The sequence below is a fragment of the Lutjanus erythropterus genome, chromosome 10 (genome assembly GCF_056507025.1).
Source record: "Lutjanus erythropterus isolate fLutEry1 chromosome 10, fLutEry1.hap2, whole genome shotgun sequence".
NCBI lineage: Eukaryota > Metazoa > Chordata > Actinopteri > Lutjaniformes > Lutjanidae > Lutjanus > Lutjanus erythropterus.
The window spans coordinates 38,117,495-38,133,129 of NC_139326.1; the positions used below are offsets into that span (position 1 = coordinate 38,117,495).

Consider the following 15,635-nt stretch of genomic DNA (forward strand, 5'->3'; position numbering starts at 1 on the left):
TTGAGATCAATTGATTCTAAGTGCATTTTAAAAAATGAGGCCCCTGGGATTTATGCCATGTCCTCTACTATGATTTTGAAAAATAAATAAGTTGAGAAATGGGTCTATTCTTGTGAAAGTTTGCTCCTAGGAGGAAGGAAGTAACTTAGACACTTGTTGAAAAATGCTTACTTACACAACCAAAAGTTATCTGGATGACTGAATGGCTACTTAAACCTATGATGCTTCTGGTGCATTACTTTATTGGATGACTCCCATCCTAATGACTGCTTTATTATGGTATGTGCTGCAGCAACACTGATGGTCATAGGTCAGAGTGAAAGTAACTAATTCCAGCAACTCAAATTACTGTAATTAATAGGGTATTTTGGCTACTTTTAGGAGTAGATTGTCAAGCCTGTACTTTTACTCACACTTAAGCATGCATTACACTATGTAGTCTACTTAGCTGATCTTAAGATCATTATTGAGTACTGAGGAGAATTTGAATTAATATCCAGACCTTTTATGTGCATTTTTGTAGCCAGTTAGGCTATCTGATCACAAATGGTCCAATGAAAACCAGGGCATATGGAAAAAAAACTGCAAATGCTGCAGCAGGCACAAGTTTGGAGAAGTGAGCATGACCACTGAGCAGAACAACACAGGAGTTGGGAGTCATTTAAGCTGAAGACAGAAAAACAGAAATCTGATTGCATGCTGCTATTGATAATGCTTCAAACATCGATGGTTAAACAATACTAGTTTTTAAGAATACTTTGTACTTTAGTATTTTTTAACAGCAGTAGTTTTACTGGTAACTGAGCAATATTTTAGTAATGTCAAAGTGTTTGTACTTAAGTGAAATAAATATCAAATCTCCATTTCCATGACAATAGATGGAGCCAGACACAAGCTAGAATACTTTTTTTCCTGTTGTAGACTGCCTCCTCCAAAAACAAAATAAACAACAGCTGAAGTACTATCTCCAAAAATCTTTATTTGCCACAAAAAAATAGGAATTTCAGTTAATTGAAAAATAACTTTACAGAGAAAGGTTAGTCCACATACAACATTATTAAAAGAAAAATAAATGTATTTCATGACTGCCGCTATTAAGCACAAAAACATTTGTGAAAGATGAGTTTTACATCACACAACTAAATAAATGTTGGGTTCCAAGTACAAACTGACAGTGATGAAACAAAGCATAATGTTGACTAAATCAGATCACACCATTAAAAACACTAATGCGATTGAGGACGTCGGCTACGTGATGGCTTGAGAAAACAGTCCTCTCTACAGGGTAAAATGCTCAAGTTCACAAAGTTACTGAAAAGTGGAAACAGCGAGGGGATTGCATATTTGATGTAAATCCCACAATTCTACATGTAAAAAAACATAACATGTTAAATTTAAGACCTGAGTTCTGCTGAACATGTTTTGGTATTTTTTTTAATCAAAGTACAAATTCTACAAAAATGTCTAAAATCACAAGTTCCTTTCAAAAGTAAAAATGAGTTCGAGCATTTCAAAAATTTAAATACCATATTTAACATTTAATATTGCTAATTGGTTCTTGATCGTTGAATTGTATAATTGAGAGATTTATTGCCAGAATCTTATCTCAAACAAAAAAGGGACTGAAAACATTATATTCAAAAGGGACTGAAATCATTATCTTCAGTCACTACATTATGCAATGCAGACTAGACATTCACATTTCAATGAAATATAAGAAAATATTTACAATATAAAAATATTAATTCACCATGTCTTACTGAATGCAAATTATGGCTTTTTAAGAGGACAGTCAAAAGTTCATTTGCATGTATATTTGTGTGCAGACTTCAATTAACTCAGCCTGTTCAACAAATATCAACAATATCTTAACCTCGGTGCAACTTCTGTAGCCTTAAATCCTGGTCGTCTTCCAGAAATAAGTACAGTTTAAATATAGTTATAAACAGCAGTTTAGGATTATCCAGCCCACTCTCATGGCAAAAAGTATAACAGACCCACTGATCCACTTGAGGATACCGTGTCAGCGTCATGTTTTGGCTCACCTAGCATGATAAGTGCACTCATGTATGAAGGTGCAGTACTACAAAGGATGAGAAAGTCTGCACAGTTCTCAGCCAGCTTTACTCTGAAAGTCTAACTGGACAAAGCATGTGTTATTGCCAAGTTGACTGTGGAATGAGAATGTGTGTACTTTTCACACCTAGGTGAAGCAAAACGTGACACTGTCACAGTGGACCGGCGAGTCTATTACACGCTTTGTGATACTGGGTTGGAAAATCGGATACAAACAAACTGAAGTGATGTTTATACTATGAGACAGGATTTTACAAATCATTCTATCTTCATCTCAAAAAGGCAATAAGGAATGTGTGCTTGCACATATTTGGTGGGCCTGAGCAGTGTGTTGTAGTAAAAGTCAAGCTAGATTCAACTTTTTTTTGCTGGATGTGTTTTTTGTCTGTGCATTAAAAAATTAAGTCTGAAAAGGTTGACTTTTCTTTTTTTTTTTCTTGCATTTTCCTAGTTGTGTGACTGCACACTACTTTATACATTTTTGTGTCAATATAGTATTCAGAACATTCTAAACTCTGCTGTGGCGCTTAGATTTGCGAGTTGGTGGAGTTACCTCAGTATTTTTTCTCTTGCGGACACTTCTCTTCTGAGCTGACTGAGGACTCTTCTCTTCATCAGACAAAGACTCCTCAGAGGTTTGAACTTTAGCGCTGCTGTGTTTGGTTTTAGACCGAGGTGTGATTACTACTGAAGGAACTGATCTCCCTCTTAAAACCCTCTTTCCGATCACTATAGGCTCTGCCTCCTCCTCTGACATGTTCTGCTCTTCTTCCTCATCCTCCTGATTTAAATCTGCTGTTTCTACCTCTTCATCTGTGTCTAACACTAAATTTATGACCTCCTCCTTTTCGCTACTACTCTCAACAGCTTCGTTGTTATTCTCCAAGTTCTCTTCTTTACTGCCTTCCTCTGGCTGTAGTTCATCAGCAGCACAGCATTCAGCTTTGTTGTTTGTGTCCTCATCCGATTCAGTGGCTGCCTCCTCTACTACTGAGGGGTCCATGGTTGGTGATACTATTTCTTCTGTTGCTGCTTCTTCATCAGCTGGCTTTGTTAAACTGCCATCTGTCAAATCAGCTGTTTCTTCAGCCTGCTCCTCAGCATTTTCTTCAGCTGGAGGCCCTGCCTCCTGTCCAGTAGCTGGTGTTTCATCAGTTTCTGCTTGTTCCTCAGCATTTAGCCTTTCGTTTTCAAGTGAACTATCGGCCAGGTGTTGCACTTCTTGTGTTTCCTCATCCTCAAGGTTTTCCTCTTCCTGCTGCTGAGTTTCCACTGCACCTTGGCCTTTCTGTCTCCTGGATCTTCGTGGAGGTGAGGCTTGTGAAGTTTTTGTTTTGCTCCTAAGTGTTCTTGTTGTTACAGCTGGAGATTCTTCCTCTGTCACGGCTGATTCCTCTGCAACTAGTGCCTCCCCTTCTCTCACTTCCTCAGCTGTGGATTTTTCAATGACTGTGGTTTCCTCTTCCTGAGCCAGGTTTGTGTCTTCTACTTGGTCAGCCACAGTCTCATCTACAGCTGCCATGCTGTTGTCCACCTTTTCAAGCACTGCTGCTTCCTCTGTTGAGGCATCCTTCCTTTGCTCTGCATCTCCTCCTGCCACATCCTCAACTCCTTCCTCTTCCACATCTTCCACCTCAGCCTTCTTTTTTTTCTCAGGAGATTCCTGCCCTGCCTCTTCTTCCTCAGTCTCTTCCTCAGGCTGATGTTGAGTGCGGGCTCTCTTGGATTTACGTCTAGGTGTGGTGGCAGCAGCAGACCTTCTTCCCTTCCTCAGGACTCTTGTTTCAACAACTGGCGCTTCTTCTTCCTCATCAGTAACTTTTGCCTCATCTGTATTGGGTGTCTCTTCCTGTTCATTTGTCACTGACGCAGCAGACTGTTCTTCCACTGCCTGTTGCTCTGTGAGGGATTCCTCTGCCACTGCTTCAACTTCTGGCTCTGCATTTTCTTCTTTCTGAGCAACAGGTTCCTCCTCATCCTTTTCTTTGTTTTTCTCATTGCTGTTGTCTTCTTCCTCACCAGCTTTAGTTTCCTCTATTTGCCTGTCATCAGCTGGAATAGTTTCCTCTTCTTCCTCTTCCTCTGGCTGACGTGTGCGGGCTCTCTTGGATTTACGTCTTGGTGTGGCAGCAGCAGACCTTCTTCCCTTCCTCAGGACTCTTGTTTCAACAACTGGTGCTTCTTCTTCCTCATCAGTAACTTTTGCCTCGTCTGTATTAAGTGTCTCTTCAGCACTTTCCTCAGCAGGAGCCTCTTCCTGTTCATTTGTCACTGAAACAGCAGGCTGCTGTTCTTCCACTGCCTCTGGTACTGTGAGGGATTCCTCTGCCACAGCTTCAGGCTCTGTAGTTTCTTCTTTCTGAGCTGCAGAATCCTCCTCATTGTTTTCTTCAGTCTTATCATCTTTGTTTTCCTCCGTTTCCAGCACTGCTTTGAGTTCTTCTTCTTGTGTCTCTTCAGCTGGAGTAGTTTCGTCTTCTTCCTCTTCCTTTGTCTCAGGCTGTGTGCGAGCTCTCTTGGATTTACGTAAAGGTGTGGCAGCAGCAGCAGACCTTCTTCCCTTCCTCAGAACTCTTTGTTCTATTTCTGGTTCATCTTCTGTGCTTTCCTCTTCCTCTTTACGTTTTGTGTTTTTGCTTCTAGCTGTGGCTCCCACTCTCTTTCCGCCACTACGCAGAGCTCTTGTTTCAATAACTGATGTTTCCTCAGAAACGTCTCTTGCCTCGTCAGCCTTTGCTGTCAAGAGTCCCACTTCAGAGGTTGACTGTTCCCTGTCTGTTGTGTCTTGTGTTGTGACTGTGTCTGCTGCCACTGGAGCCTCTGCGGCCTCGTCAGCAGCTGGAGCCTCTGCGGCCTCGTCAGCAGCTGGAGCCTCTGCGGCCTCGTCTGCAACCGGAGCCTCTGCGGCCTCGTCAGCAGCCGGAGCCTCTGCGGCCTCGTCAGCAGCTGGAGCCTCTGCGGCCTCGTCTGCAATCGGAGCCTCTGCGGCCTCGTCTGCAACCGGAGCCTCTGCGGCCTCGTCGGCAACTGGTGCCTTGTCTGCAACTGAAGCCTCTGCAGGCTCCTCAGTAACTGGAGCCTCTGTGGCCTCGTCTGTAACTGGGGTTTCTGCAGCTTTGACTGCAACTGGAGCAACTATGTCATCTGCTGCAACTGGAGCCTCTTTGGCCTCATCTGCAATTGTCTCAGTACTGCTGGCCTGTGCCTGTTCTACTTGTTGAGCTGCATCTTCCTCCAGCTGCTGTTGTTCATCAGCTTGTTCCTCCTCTTCCTCTGCCCCGGTCTCCTCAACTGCTGTAGATTCCTCTCCTCTTTCTTCCTGAACTTGCTTGCGTCTTGTTTTTGCTGTATGTTTTGGTGTGGCAGGGGCAGACTTCCTTCCCCCCCTCAAAACTCTGACTTCAACTGTTGGTTCTTCTTCAGTTTCCTCACTTTCTTCTTCAGCCTTTTTTTGCTTGCCTCTTGTTGATTTGCGTCTCAGACTGGTTTTGACTACTTGCTTTCTAGTTCTCAGTGTTCTTGTTTCAGTGACTGCAGGTTCCTCCTCCTCCTCCTCCTCCTCCTCATTTTGAGCCTCATCTTCTTTAGCGGTTTCCACAGCTGCATCTTCCACCTTTTCTGGCTCAGTCTTTTCTATTTCAACTGGGGAACCAGGACCCTCCTCTGCCAGTGTTTCTTCCTCTTGTGTCGTTTCCTCCTTCTGCTCCTCTTCTGTTCCAGCAGCAGTCTTTTCTGCAGGAACCACCTCATCAACTGTTTCAGTTTCTTCTTGGACTTGTGGTGTGGGTAATGGTGTGTCAGCCTCTCCTTGTTCTACCTCATCATCAGCAGCTGTCACTCCGGCTGCATCCTCCTCTTCTTCAGTCACTGTTTCTCCTCCTGACTCTCCTTGTTCCACTTCTACAGGAACAGATTTCTCCTCCTCCACCTCGATTTTATCCTCCTCTGGGGCAGCCCCCTTGTCCCCTTCTGTTGGTGGCTCTTGAAGTGTCTCTCCCTTTTCTTGATCAGCTGTTTGCTGTTGTTCCTCAGCTTGTTCCTCTTCTTCCTCCGCCCCCATTTCCTCCACTGCAGTAGATTCATCATCTTCTTGTTTCTTGTGTGTTCTTTTTGTTGTACGCCTTGGTGTGGCAGGGACAGATTTCCTTCCCCCCCTCAGAACTCTGACTTCAACTGCTGGTTCTTCTTCAGTTTCCTCACTTTCTTCTTCAGATTTTTTCTGTCTGCTCTTGCGTCTCGGTGTAGCTTTAGCTACTCGTTTTCTACTTCTCAGTGTTCTGGTTTCAGTGACTGTAGGTTCATCATTGTCCTCCTCAACACTTTTAGCGTCATCTTCTTTAGCCATCTCCTCAGCTGCTTTTTCCACCTTCTCTTGCTCAGTTTTTTCTGTTTCAACAGGGGAACCAGGCTCATGATCCTCTGCCACCGTTCCTTCCTGTTGCTCCTCTTCTGCTTCAGCAGCAGTCTTTTCTACAGGAACTGTCTCCTCGTCCGCTGCCATTTCTTCCTGGACTTCTGGTGTGGACAATGGTGTGTCAGACTCTCCTTCTTGTAACTCATCTGCAGCAGCTGTAACTTCAGCTGCATTTTCCTCTTCTTCAGTCATTGTTCCTTCTTCTGACACTCCTTTCTCCACTTCTACAGGAGCAGATTCCCCCTTCTCCACTTCTATTTTATCCTCCTCTGGGGCTGCCCCCTCATCCCTTCCTGTTGGTGGCTCTTCAAGTCCCTCTCCCTTCTCCTGATTAATCATTTGCTGTTGTTCCTCAGCTTGTTGCTTTTCTTCCTCAGTCTTTGTCTCCTCTACTGCTGCAGTGTCCTCTCCTCCCTCCTCTTCTTCTACTTCTTCTTCTTCTTGAAGTTGCTTCCGTGTTCTTGTTGTTGTACGTGTTGGTGTGGCAGGGACAGATTTCCTTCCCCTTCTGAGAACTCTGACTTCAACTGCTGGTTCTTCTTTGGTTTCCTCGTTTTCTTTTTCAGACTTTTTCGGTCTTCCTCGTGCTGATTTGCGTCTTGGTGTAGCTTTGACTGCTTGTTTTCTATTTCTCAGTGTTCTGGTTTCAGTGACTGTAGGTTCATCCTCCTCCTCCTCCTCCTCCTCCTCATCATCACTTTTAGCCTCATCTTCTTTAGCTGTCTCCTCAGCTGCATCCTCCACCTTCTCTGAATCAGATTTTTCTGTTCCAACAGGGGAACCAGGAACCTGCTCCTCTGCTACAGTTTCTTCTTCCGTCTTTGTTTCTTCCCTCTGCCCCTCTTCAGCCTCAGTAGGAACTGCCTCTCCAACAGTAGCTGTTTCATTCTGGATGTCATGATGGGTTTTTTTCAGATCCACCAAAACCACAGTCACTCTTTGGAGATCAGAAAGCTGAGGTACAGTTTTCTCACTCTGTTGCTCCTCTGATGAAGGTGTTGCCTCCTCTTCACTAGGTGTAAGTATAGCTGAGTCATTTGCAGGTTTGGGCAATGGAGTGTCAGTCTCTTCTTCTTGTACTAACTCAACTGCAGCAGCCGCCACTCCAGCTTCTGTGCCAGCAGGGGAAACGGGAACATGCTCCTCTGCAACAGTTTCTTCCTCTGCCGTTGCTTCTTCCCTCGGTTCCTCTTCTGCCTCAGCAGGCACTGCCTCCTGGACCGTTTTCTCACTCTGTTGCTCCTCTGCTGAAGGCATTTCCACCTCTTCAGTGGCTGCTTTGGGCGGTTGTGTGTAAGTCTCTCCTTCTTGTTCTAACTCATCTGTAGCAGCTGTCTCTTCAGCTGTGGATTCCCCCTCTTCAGTTATTGTCCCTTCTTGTGACACTCCTTCTTCCACTTCTACAGGAACAGAATCCTCCTTCTCGACTTCAATTTTATCCTCCTCTGGGACAGCCCCATCGTTCCCTTGTGTTGGTGGCTCTTCCAGCTTCTCTCCCTTCATTTGATCAACTGTTTGCGGTTCTTCCTCAGCTTGTTCCTCTTCTTCCTCTACCCCTGTCGCCTCAGCTGCTGTAGATTCATCTTCTTCTTGTTGCTTGTGTGATCTTGTTGTACGTGTTGGTGTGGCAGGGACAGATTTCCTCCCCCTCCTAAGGACTCTGACTTCAACTGCTGGTTCTTCAGTTTCCTCATTTTCTTTTTCAGACTTTTTTGGTCTACCTCTAGCCGATTTGCGTTTTGGTGTGGCTTTGACTGCTTGTTTTCTACTTCTCAGTGCTCTGGTTTCGGTGACTGAAGGTTCTTCCTCCTCCTCCTCCTCCTCATCATCATCAACACTTATAGCCTCATCTTTTTTAGCCGTCTCCTCAGCTGTCTTTTCCACCTTCATGGACTCAGATTTTTCTGTTCCAACAGGGGAACCAGTAACATGCTCTTCTGCAACAGTTTCGTCCTCTGTTGTTTCTTGCCTCTGCCCCTCTTCAGCCTCAGCAGGAACTCCCTCCGCAACAGTAGCTGTTTCATTCTGGATGTCATTATGTTTTTTTTTCAGATCCACCAAAACCACAGTAACTCTTTGAAGATCAGAAAGCTCAGGTACTGTTTCTTCACTCTGTTGCTCTTCTGCTGGGGGTGTTTCCACCTCTTCAATGGCAGCTTTGGGCGATGGTGTGTCAGACTCTCCTTCTTGTACTAACTCATCGGCAGCAGTTGTCATTCCAGCTGCGTTCTCCTCTTGTTCAGTCATCGTTCCTTCTTCTGACACTCCTTTCTCCACTTCTACAGGAACAGATTCCTCCTTCTCCACCTCTATTTTATCCTCCTCTGGGACTGCCCCCTCATCCCCTTGTGTTGGTGGCTCTTCAAGTTTCTCTCTCTTCTCTTGATCATCTGTTTGCTGTTGTTCCTCAGCTTGTTGGTCTTTGTCCTCTGCCCTTGTCTCCTCAACTGCTGCAGATTCCTTTTCTTCCTCAACATCAGGAGACTCAGGTGCCTCACTCTGTTGCTCCTCCGCTAAAGGTGTTTCAACCACTTCAGTGGCAGCTTTGGTCAGTGGTGTGTCTGTCTCTCCTTCCTGTACTAACTCATCTGCAGCAGGTGTCACTCCAGCTGAGCTCTCCTCCTCCTCCTCTTCCACTTCAGCCTTTTTCTGTCTGCCTCTTTCTGATTTGCGTCTCGGTTCAGTTTTGACGACTTGTTTTCTACTTCTCAGTGTTCTGGTTTTGGTGACTTCAGTGGCTTCTACAGTTGCTTCCTCACCTTCCTCCTCTGTCTCCTGTGCAGCAGATTCTTCGACTGCCTCTTCTTTCTCTGCTTCTGTTTCCTTGACAGTTTCAGATTCTTCTACCCCCTTTTGCTCTTCTTCCTGGATTTGTTTGTAGCTTCTGGATTTACCTTTAGGTGTGACAGAAGCAGATATTCTTCTCCCTCTCAGTGTTTTGGTTGTCACTGCCAGTTCTTCTTCTTCATTGATTTCTGCTTCTGGTTCATCTGCTTGCTTTCTGCTTCTTCTTGTTCTTCTTGGTGTAGCTGTGTTTGTTCTGCTTCTCTGAGCTCTGGTTTCAACAGGTGCTTCTTCCTCTTCCAAGCTCATTGCCTCCTCTTCCTCAGCTGCTGAAAGATTCTCTTCAGCACCATCCACAACTGCAATGCCTGTCTCTTTTTCTGGACATATCACTGAAAATGCAGACTGTTCCTCCTCCACTAGAGCTGTAACTCTGTCAGCATCTTCTACCTCAGCAGTGCCTGCTTCTGCTTCGTTCTCCTCTTTTTCAGTAATAACCTCACTCACTTTGAGCTCTTCTTTCTCACTCAACTCTCCATCAACTGGTGTTTCTTCTGCCTCCTTTACATTTAACTGATGGCAGGTTGTTTTTAGGTCCACTAAGACGACAGTGGCTTTCTGGAGTTTGGTGATGTCCTTTTCCTGAGGCTCTTTAGCCACTTGTTTGACAGCCTCGTCTACTTCATCAGGTATTGCTGTTTCGGAAACAGCGGCAGCGACAGTGTCAGGCTCTTGTGTCACATTATCTGCCTCCTCCTCCTTATCTACTTCCATCACTGATGCAGTCTCGGTCCCTCCCTCAGTCTCCTCACCTTCCTGGACCTCCTTGCTCTCCTCAATGTTCACCTCAGTTGAAGGTGCAACGTCTGCTGCTGCTTCTCCTGCCTCTGGAATTTGACCTTCTTCCACAGCAGTTAATTCCTTGGTGGACATCCCTTCTGCTGTTCTGTCAACACTCTCCTCTTGTTCCACCTGAGGGTGTTCCTCCATCTGTTTGTCCGTTGCTTTTTGAGCTTCATCTGCATGTTCTTCCTCTTGTTTCTGATGTCTTTTGCTTCGTCTTGTCGACTTGATAGGGACTTCACGTCTGCCTCTCGAGGCTGTCTTCTGTACAACAGGGGGCTCCTCTGTCTCATCAGAGGCCTGTTCTTCACCCTGTATCACTGATGTTTCCACCTCCTCACATTTTTGTTCTTTCTCAGATTCGTCTGGTACATCCACATCTCTGTTTTCCTCTGTAAGAGCAGTCTCTGCTGTATCTGGAAACTCTGTGGTCCCTTTCACTACAGTGTCCTCCACGGAAAGCTCCTCTTGTTTCTCTGTCTCCTCTTCATTTGCCACTTGTTCATCCTCTAGATGTTGCTTTTCTTCTTCTTTTAATTCCTCCATAGCAACTACACTCTCTTCAATGGAAGTAATTTCCTCTGGTTCTTCCCTCTCAGTTACAGCCAATTCCTCCACTATTTCAGCCGTAGAAACGTCATTCTCCTCTACCACTTCATCAATCTCTTTCCCTAATTTTTCATGTGCTTTCTGGCTGTTTCGTTTGCGTTTGGGTGTGGGTGTGCTCGTAACAGTTCTTCCTCTCAAAACTCTCCTTCCATCCTTGGCTGGAGTTCCCTCCTTTACTCCCTCCTCTAGCTCTCTGAGTCGCCGAGATCTCCGTCTGGGGGTTTTACTGCGTCCAGTTTTTATGTCATTTACAGCTTCTCTTCCTGTTTTTCCAACTTCCCCATCCTCTGATGTTGCATGTGTTGATAGACTTACTGCATGTTGTGTAAGTCTTTCTTCCGACTTTTCGGCAGTTTCTGCTTCCTTGTGTACCTCGGAAACTTCTTCAGAGACTTCCAGCACTGCAGTGTCTTCCTCTGCTTGCTCAATTTCTGATGCCACATTCTCAACTGTTATCTGTGAGCCATGGGAGGTGTTCAGATCCTGTGTAGCCTCATCTTTTACTAGTGACGCCACAGTTTCAGGTGCTGTTGTAACATCAGCCTCTTCTAAGTCTAGGGCAGTGGCTGGTTCTGCTGCTTCTTCAGATGCAGTATCAACTACATCCTCTCCATTTTCTTCAGGAGCCACACTCAGCATGATCTAAAAATAAACAGAGAAAATTTAATCACAAACAAGTTGTTGCATTGCTCATATAGGCAATATGCAAACAAGAACTTGCATATACTCACCTCAGTCTGCACTATTTCAGAGACAATGTGCAGCTCTGTCTTCTGTTGTGCAGAAACTTGCTCGTGTCTGGGGGTTTCTGCTTCAATGTCCTCGATTCTAAAAGATGTTGGATATCACCAGTCATTACAGATAATAAACTTGCTTTTAAACTTGGTCTCAGGAGAAATTGCTAAAAATTATATTACATAATTTACTGAGAGTTACAAATCAATGCTTTTCATGATGCACCAGGTATGACTTCCCATTTAGATCAACTCTACAGCAATAGTTGTTTTTCCAGTAACCCAAATAAACTGTCTTCACTTTAGCTGTGAGCAGACAAAAAAGAATAGGATCACACCCTCCATCCTCAGTTTTGCCAGAAAGAGATGGGGAAACAAACCCACAACAAGAATAATTGATTGTCTCTTCCTGTGTGCCAAGTTGTGGAGGTGGTAATAATGGTATTCTTTTGATGACCTGCAGCCCTCTGTTTAATTTAAAGCTGCTTCTAATCTGCAAAAATATGTATACTGTTCACAAGAGTGTAAACCATTCAAGTTTTCATCCATATTATAAATGGGGATCTAATTGATACAGAACAGCATTATAAATTCTGAACAACTATTAACCATCTTTGACAATTTAAAAAAGGCATTCTTATACAAAGTTTGTTTCTGCTTTCATACACAAAAACATACACTCTAATATAATATTTATTTTGTTTTTATGTATTAATCCCCATACACTCTGATCTATATTGCAATTCAGGCCACCCTGACCTTTTGCATTTTGCATGGCTGCTGCACATAAATGAACTTATAGAAAAAGGAGGTCTGTGCTACCACTTTGCACTGGTCAATACACTTACACCCTTTATGTTGACACAGCCAAATGGTTAAAAAGAAATTTCACAGCATACCATGATCACAAAAGGCCGACCCCACAGACTACTTTTAGTCAGATTTTACTTTGAGTCAGTAGGGGGCATGTTTTACAGACTTTCTTTCTTCCTATCTTCAGTAATTTGAAAGCAGAGGTCATATTCCAAGGATGTGTAATGGAAATGATTGCTTTCCTAATATCAGTGCATTCATAATGTTTTCAGGAGTGATATGGTTTGATTTATACGTACCTGATGATTTTTTCTGACTTGTCCTCTGTGATCCTTTCTCCCATTCTTCTTCGTTTTGAGCCACTACTCCTACCCCGGGCTGTAACAGGCAATTCAGCCTCTGAAATAGTTACAATTGTTACAATGGACATTATTTCACTTAAAACAAAAGTATACAATGTAGATGTTACGTGATGAAATGCCTACCTTTGGTCGCTCTCAGTACTGCCATTTCCTCCTACACATCAAAGGCACAGGGGTTATTTTTACTTTTAGAAACTGTGTCTCAAATAAATGTTTTTCAAACTGGAAGAAATTTTAAACATACCACAATTTCCACTGTGCATTCCATAGATTCAGCTTCTTTTATTTGTGTGGTAATTGCCTCCATCACCACATCCTTTTCAGTAACCTCAGTAATCACAATTGATTCCTCTGTGAATGAGAGACTCTTGGCCACTGCTGAGAAACAGATAAAACATGCAGTTTTTGAATGATCATGTAAGTACACTAAAAGAGAATCTGTCAAATCATTTGGCAGTGTTTTCTTAAAAGGGACAGTCCACCCCAAAAATCATGACCTAGTTATTCAAGACAATCCACAGTCCTCGTTGTGAGCAATTTCAGATAGGAGCTATTTTATTTCTACCAATCTATACACGTTAACCATATCACCACGCAGAAAGAAGTGCACATGTTCTCATGGATGAGAGGTTACAGCTCAGTTGAGGAGGATGCCATTAATGTTTACATCCTGCGCCGTCATGAGCAAGAGCCTCTTGTCCATAAGTAGATTCCTCCTGTGTAGTGAAGTCAGTGGATTATCTTGAGTAACTGGGCCATAATTTCTGGAACTTGAAGACCACAAGCTGAGTGTTATCTAGTTCCATTATTTTTGAGAGAATACAGACATATCTATGCATCCTATACATAAAACTCAGGAACTCACACTAAAACATGATTGATAAATATCACTACAGATAAGAAAAAATGTAATTTTAATTTTGGGGTGAACTGTCCCTTTGCATAATTAGAAGGAATATTTGACAATTTCAAGATGATTGAAAATGTGATATTTATTCTGTCAAATATTTGGTCGGTGTAGCATTACAGTTTAGCTTCTGTGATTTCTTACCACCGAGATCCATGGCCTGGATCTTGCTGGCAATGTTGGTCCTCTGGTTGGGTGCACCTATGCTCTCTACCTCCCACAGCAGGTCTGTGTCTTCTTTGTGCTGACTCAGGTACTTCTTACACACTAGAAACAAAGAGGAGTGCATTGAACTTACAGTGACATAACACCAGCACAAACATCGATGAGAAAGTACCAGGGGGTCAACGGATGCAGATTAATAGTAATCAAACAAACAGCTGAGTGAAATTTGGGATTATACATCTGCAGTAAAAAAAAAAAAAGACTGTGTCAAAATGTATAACAAACTCCAGGACAAAAGTGCCTTGTTGCTGAAAGGGCTATGTCGATTTAAAATAGAACATTTCAACATTTAACCAATCAGAGTGAAACCAGAATTGTAGTAGATTTTTTTTTACTAACTTATCAGCATTTGGTTAAAAAACAAAACACATTCTGATGACTGTAAATTTGCTGAATATCAGATCTAATAAAGTACACTGGTACTGAGCATGTCAGTAAGGTGTACTAGCTGTAGGATGAACTCAAGTACCTTTATACATGGATTTTGTGAGGGGGTACCTCAACCCCAGACTGTCCTCTTTGAAACTGAGCACGTAGTCCTCCAGCATCTTAAGGCCAAAGCCTTTTCCACGCTGACATTTTCGGACAAATATGGAGTCCATCACAGGGAGCTGATAGCTTCTGGTTGAAATAGAACTGCATAAGCTGCCTACAAGAGAAACAAAAAAACAAGCATAGTGCTGAGGACATTGTCAGAAAGGAAAGAACAGTCATTCAGTTGAAACAACTGAGCGGTAAGCAGAGTTAGCACTGAGAAGATCAGGATAACAGCCACCATGTATGATTATAAACATTTATAAAGCCTTATAAATGCATTATAATGCATTACGGATATGACCTTCACCGAAAGTGTTAACAAAATCATTTGCAGCATCAAAACATTAAGTCTTTTCTAAAGATTTAAAAAGATTCTAAAACGTGTGTAGATACCAAATGGTAGCAAAACTACAGACCAAACAATGTGATACCAGCTGACGTAGATTTACAGAGATAAATCAAATAATTACCTGAGGGTTTGACTGAGTAGAAGCCAATAGCCTCTCCTTTATTCCAGAGGATTTTTGCATGATCTTTTTCTCCATGGCAGAGGAAGGGAAGCTCCTCCTTAGAGTTCATCTCCTTGGCTCTATAGATGACGCGATTAAGGATGTATAAAACTATTCTCTCTCCTACTGTCTCCACCTGAGAGATGCACACAAAGAAAAGCACATTACTGTTAATATAATAGCACATGCCACAAACTGGAAACTTTTTTTTTTAAAGATTCGTCCAAAAAATGTTTCTGCTTGATGAGTTTAAAAAGCCTTTTAAGTAATACAATCCTCATATGCCATGTGCACTGAGAGAGTTTAATTGCAGTAATCAATCTTCCTGTCCATACTGGCTATTTGGAAATCTCTTCATAACATTACACTACTGTAAGAGTTGGGGGGACAAAACCCACAGTCTCCTGTGCAAAGATGTATGTCTAGTTCAGCCATTTTGTCAAGTGCGTCTCTTTGTCCAGGCATCACGGACTTTATAATTACCACCTTGCAGTTGTATGCCTTCACAAACCAGTCAAGGTCAGATGGAAAACAAACAAACAAACAAACCAAAAAAGATTCTTAGCTGCATCTCGATTATCTCTTGATAAGAGATTGGACTATGTTTCTTATGGCTGAAATAATAATAATAATAATAATAATAATAATAATAATGATAACTTTATTTATGTAGCACCTTTAAAAACAGAGTTTACAAAGTGCTTTGACAGACAAAGTAAAAGAGGACAAGAGCAAGATACCAAGGAAGCAAAATAACAACAAAGGGCCAAACAGGAGTAAACTAAGACTGAAGTAAAACAAGACACAAACAAGACACTAGAA

At 42.9% G+C, this 15,635-nt stretch overlaps 1 protein-coding gene across 1 annotated transcript in view; it reads right to left on the reverse strand.

The window, feature by feature from the left end:
- Window positions 1–1,582: 1,582 nt before the first annotated feature.
- Window positions 1,583–15,635, reverse strand: part of LOC146320835 (uncharacterized) — a 28,407-nt gene continuing 14,354 nt past the window's right edge. The window contains exons 4-11 of the mRNA XM_084729240.1: window positions 14,775–14,949; window positions 14,237–14,416; window positions 13,687–13,809; window positions 12,880–13,013; window positions 12,759–12,789; window positions 12,573–12,672; window positions 11,458–11,554; window positions 1,583–11,368 (exon numbers count right to left, since the gene is read on the reverse strand). Of these exons, the coding sequence (XP_084585366.1) occupies window positions 2,585–11,368; window positions 11,458–11,554; window positions 12,573–12,672; window positions 12,759–12,789; window positions 12,880–13,013; window positions 13,687–13,809; window positions 14,237–14,416; window positions 14,775–14,949 (9,624 nt within the window). The 3' untranslated portion in view covers window positions 1,583–2,584. The remainder of the gene's footprint in view (window positions 11,369–11,457; window positions 11,555–12,572; window positions 12,673–12,758; window positions 12,790–12,879; window positions 13,014–13,686; window positions 13,810–14,236; window positions 14,417–14,774; window positions 14,950–15,635) is intronic.